This window comes from Pseudonaja textilis, chromosome 1 (genome assembly GCF_049901715.1).
Source record: "Pseudonaja textilis isolate UNSWEBS1 chromosome 1, rPseTex1.2, whole genome shotgun sequence".
In the NCBI taxonomy this organism is placed as follows: domain Eukaryota; kingdom Metazoa; phylum Chordata; class Lepidosauria; order Squamata; family Elapidae; genus Pseudonaja; species Pseudonaja textilis.
In genome coordinates this window covers 303,643,442-303,649,035 of record NC_141990.1, presented here as the reverse complement: position 1 = coordinate 303,649,035, position 5,594 = coordinate 303,643,442, and the positions used below count along the sequence as shown (strand labels likewise).

Below are 5,594 nucleotides of genomic sequence, written 5' to 3'. Positions count from 1 at the left end.
TTGCCATTTATTTACATAAGAATCCACAAAGAATGAGGTTGCTCTTAGCATTCAAAATGTTCTAAAAACACTAAACATGCAGTCATCACCTTAGAAGCTGTACAGTATATGCAAGATAGGGTCTAGATTCCTTCAAGACTACTTCCAAAAGTTGCCTCTCCTATATGATGTCAGTTGCATACTCCATATTCCACTGATAAAACTATTTTATTTATTTATTAAATGTGTTTGCCATCTATCTCACTGTGAGGTGATTCTTATCTTATGGTAGGGGTGGGGAATGATGGCCCTTTTGATTTGTGGACTTCAATTCCCAGAATTCCCGAGTCAGCGATGTTGGCAATTCTGGGAGTTGAAGTCCACAAGTCACAAAAGGGCTTTTTTGGTGGTTGCAGTGTACTGCTGGCTTATTTTTAAGTAACTGTTTATTTAATATAATATTTAATCATATTTAAATGACTGACTTCGGTACTCAGAGGATTATAGGGTACAGTATAAAGTATAGGGTATATATAGTATAGAGTACAGTATAAAGACAAGAAAACAATGGTTCTCCCCTATTGTTTATTCACAGTAATTGTTAACTCAAACAAAGGCTTCCTCCAAAGACAGGTATTTTATTTATGTTTGATGATCATGTTTTACATAACCTAGAAAACATTCTTAATCCTACATGGTACAAATTATTACTGTATTGCCCCAATTGTTTGTTCTCTCTTTCCTCATTTCTTTATCTGCAGTGCTCCTACTTTAACTTTACTTTAAACTGCCCCACACTTACTGTAGCTTCAGTACTCCATTGACTTCAGGTCCTTGCTGTTCTCATATTATTTTTAGAAAAAGTACGTCTTGACCATATTTTAGCGCTACATGCCAACGTGTCCATTTATCTGACTTGTGAGATTTAATTAACTCCAAATGGTTTTCACTTGTGTACAAAATGGTTAAGGAACTTTAAAATTATGTTTCTGTGAAGGAAGATGGATTTTGTATATAGTTTTTCTAATTCCATAGTTGAATAGTAGTTAAATATATCTTGATTCTGAGTTTCATCTTTGCTGAGGCATTGAAATGCCAAATATACACTCTTCCTTTTAGCCTAATCAAAATAGTAATGGAGAGCAGATCTCAGTAACTGAAATAAAGGGCACATTCCCACAGCAGTCTAAAATGATGAATGAGATCTAAGCCAGTTTCAGTCCCTGACCCCATCAGCAACCACGTTGTTGATGAAACCTGTTACATTATGCTTAGGCAAATACTCCTGTTGGTGAAAAAGGGGGAAATATTACTTTAAAACTACAGCAGCTAAAAATGGCTTTAAGCTGCCTATGATGAAAAGTTTCATGAGTTCATGTCATAAAAATGGTTACCAGGATATGTTTGTGCCAGTTAGAAGACATGAGGGTGAATCCTGTTTAGAATGTTCTAAGTGCAGAAATCCCACCCCAGGGACACAAAAGCACTCCCTGTTTCTATGTGGCTCAGAAATATACACTCTTTGAACAGCAAAGTTTTATTTAGCTATCCTGGCTTCCATCCAATATGCAAAATCCCCTCGTCTTTCATTTACTAATTCTCTTCGGTATCTTTTATGTTTTAAGCCAGCAGCCACACTTTGTAGTACAGAATTTAGTACATTTAATTAAACTGTGTGAAAAATCTTATTTCTTTTGAAGATACTATCAGTAAACTTGAGATCTATTATTATTATTATTATATATGCACTATAATGTGAAATCACAGCTGCCAATTCTTTGGTTGGTGTTAACTTTCATACATACTGAGTTCTTCCCAAGAACCAAGGATGTCTTCATGTAGTATTCATAATATTAGTATTCGTATACATGTAGCATTCATGCAGATCCAAGCAGTACGGCCTTTTGTAATTGAAAGAAAAATATTTTGCCAATGCAGATTTTCTAAATGCTGCCCATTTTCACACAGTGTGCCTATATCCACTATTATTATATTTTATCACCTTTTTGAAGTACGTTTGGTGAACTATTTCAAAACAAAATATCCCTGCCTATTTTCTCTACACAACCCTCTGGAGGGTTGGGCTAGGAGTGAGCTGCTGCTCAGTCACTCAGCAAGGGAAGCCCAGAACAAACTGTCTCCAGCCTTCTAGACCAGCACTTGAACTTGCTCTCTTTATATTCTGAAGGGGCTGAAAAACAATTATTTTATATTCGAAAAAAAAAAACCTTGAACCGCTAAACTTGCTTTAAAAAAGACCAATATGTTTGTGATTGATACATTAGTTTGAAGTAAAAGAAGACCCAAAACTGTTCAGTCAATAATAACGGCGCATGAAGGGAAGCAAACTCAGTATATGCTCACAAGCAATGTTGCGACTGGGCCCTGGGTCTCGACATGATGGCTCAAGTTTGCTTTGCATAAAGATGATTAAGTTTGCGATAGTTCAGCCATTTTCCCGCTAGGGAGCTGATTTTTTCCTCAAAGAAATTTTTTTCCCCTCAATGGCCCCTTCCTGCTCCAGCCGGTAGACATCGCCCCCGCACCCGAATCTTCCAGGCGCCGCTAGAAGCGAAAGGAAGGGTTGAACCCCGAAACGAACTTAAACGTACAAAACAAGTTTAACCACTCGAGTCACCGGAGGGACGGGTGTAACGGCCGCCCAAAAGGCGGTTCAAGACCGCCCAAGGAGAGCGTCCCGAATCTTTATTGGTTGTTGGTGACATCAATCCTTCTAGTCGGAGCGCGCCTCCTCTGGAACTTTCTAACTGTGACGGAAGAAGGGGCAAGGACATACAAAGGGATTGGTTGGAGATCGGTAAAGAATGACGTGATTGGGCGATTGGGCGATTGGCTTCTGGCAGATTCCAGAAGCCGGCGCACAGCGACTATAAAAGGAAGCTGAGGCGAACGCAACGGCAGATCGCTAGAAGTTGTTCGTAGTTGGTGTTTAACCGTCAGCTTCGGAAAACTTTCATTTTAATCCTCGAAGTTTTAGAGGGATATCTTGATCGCGTTCCTGCAACCATGTCGGCCAAAGCGCCTGCCATAGGCATTGACTTGGGCACCACGTACTCCTGCGTCGGAGTTTTCCAGCACGGGAAAGTGGAGATTATCGCCAACGACCAAGGCAACCGCACTACACCGAGCTACGTTGCCTTTACGGACACTGAACGGCTTATCGGAGATGCAGCCAAGAATCAAGTGGCTATGAATCCTAACAATACCATCTTTGATGCCAAGCGTCTCATTGGCCGCAAATTCGATGACCCTACGGTGCAGTCCGATATGAAGCACTGGCCTTTCCGTGTGGTGAGTGAAGCCGGGAAGCCCAAAGTGCAAGTCGAGTACAAGGGTGACACCAAGAACTTCTTTCCTGAAGAAATTTCCTCGATGGTATTGACCAAAATGAAGGAAATAGCCGAGGCTTACCTGGGTCGCAAAGTCCAGAGTGCTGTGATTACTGTACCTGCATACTTCAATGACTCCCAACGCCAAGCCACCAAAGATGCAGGTACCATTACAGGTCTCAACGTATTGCGCATCATTAATGAGCCCACGGCTGCTGCCATTGCCTATGGTTTGGATAAAAAAGGGAGCAGAGCAGGTGAGAAGAATGTACTGATCTTTGACTTGGGTGGTGGCACATTTGATGTTTCCATTTTGACCATTGAAGATGGCATCTTTGAAGTGAAATCTACTGCTGGAGATACCCACTTGGGTGGGGAGGACTTTGACAATCGCATGGTGAGTCACTTTGTGGAGGAATTCAAGCGCAAGCATAAGCGTGACATTGCTGGCAATAAGCGAGCAGTTCGACGGCTCCGCACAGCCTGTGAGAGAGCCAAACGTACCCTGAGTTCCTCCACCCAGGCTTCTATTGAGATTGACTCCTTATTTGATGGCATTGATTTCTATACATCCATTACTCGTGCTCGCTTTGAGGAGCTCAATGCTGATCTCTTCCGTGGTACTCTTGAACCCGTGGAGAAGGCTCTTCGTGATGCTAAGCTAGACAAAGGACAGATTAATGAAATTGTTCTGGTTGGTGGCTCAACTCGTATTCCCAAGATCCAAAAGTTGCTCCAAGATTTCTTTAATGGAAAAGAGCTAAACAAAAGCATAAATCCTGATGAAGCTGTGGCATATGGTGCTGCTGTGCAGGCTGCTATTCTGATGGGTGACAAGTCAGAAAATGTGCAAGACCTGCTGCTGCTTGATGTAGCACCACTTTCTCTGGGTATTGAGACTGCTGGTGGTGTGATGACTGCCTTAATCAAGCGCAACACAACTATTCCAACCAAGCAAACCCAGACCTTCACTACCTATTCAGACAACCAGAGTAGTGTGCTGGTACAAGTGTATGAAGGTGAGAGAGCCATGACCAAGGACAACAATCTGCTGGGCAAGTTTGACCTGACAGGTATTCCACCTGCACCTCGTGGTGTGCCCCAAATTGAGGTGACATTCGACATAGATGCAAATGGTATTCTCAATGTCACTGCAGTGGACAAGAGCACCGGAAAAGAGAACAAGATCACAATAACTAATGACAAAGGCCGCCTCAGCAAAGATGACATTGATCGCATGGTGCAAGAAGCAGAGCGTTATAAGGTAGAGGATGAGGCTAACCGAGAACGAGTAGTCTCCAAAAATGCCCTGGAGTCTTATGCATACAACATCAAGCAGACTGTGGAGGATGACAAGCTGAAAGGCAAGATTAGTGAGCAAGACAAACAGAGGGTGCTTGAAAAGTGCCAGGAAGTGATCAATTGGCTCGACCGAAACCAGATGGCTGAGAAAGAAGAATTTGAGCATAAGCAGAAGGAGCTAGAGAAGCTTTGTAACCCCATCATTGCCAAATTGTACCAGGGTGCAGGAGCTGCAGGTGCTGGTGCTCCAGGTGGTGGTCCCACTATTGAAGAAGTAGATTAAGATACCATGGACTAGACTGTATGAGCAATTGCCATCTGCTCTACTCTTTCCCCGTGGCTTCTGGGGTGTGTAAGGGAGGAGGTATTATCTTGCTCTACTTTATTGGAAAGCATTGCCAGCTCATTTTGTTGCAGATAATGTTTGCCTTAGTATTAAGATGTCTATGCTAGTTGATGGATATTTGGTTTTTATGTTCAATGTTGTAAATATCTACTTGAGCATTACAATTGAGGGAAGAACATTTCAAAAGAGTTAAACATTTAAAAAAAAAGCTTTGTTATTTTTGGCAACTTTTTGGTCTGATTATTTTGAAATTTTGGTAATAAAAGTTATTTGAAGCATACATTTCCTTTCCCCCCTTTTCTTTCTAAGTGTAAGTTTTTAATAGGATGCAGGGAATACTGCATGTTGCTTTTGCTTGACTGTAAGAGCTATAATGGGCAAGAAGTTAAATATTTTATCATGTACTGATGTTAAAAGATATTGAAGGTAGAATATTTTTATGGGGTTTTGAATTAATGTTCAAAATGTACTATCTGATAATAGTGACAGATAAGTTACTGCTAAGCAGAAATTTGGTAGGCAGAAGGGGGTTTAGCATTACATTGCCATGCTCAGTCTGACACTTGTTAGTTAGCAGATGTATTCTGCCATAAGTACCATCTTTGTCTTTGCCAATT

The 5,594-nt window shown here is 41.3% G+C and overlaps 1 protein-coding gene across 1 annotated transcript; it reads left to right on the top strand.

Moving 5' to 3' along the window:
• The first annotated feature begins 2,792 nt into the window (after positions 1 to 2,792).
• Positions 2,793 to 5,257, top strand: HSPA2 (heat shock protein family A (Hsp70) member 2). Its single transcript, XM_026698612.2, has one exon. The coding sequence runs from the start codon at positions 3,007 to 3,009 to the stop codon at positions 4,912 to 4,914; it is 1,908 nt and encodes a 635-aa protein (XP_026554397.1). The 5' UTR covers positions 2,793 to 3,006; the 3' UTR covers positions 4,915 to 5,257.
• The last annotated feature ends 337 nt before the right edge of the window (positions 5,258 to 5,594 follow it).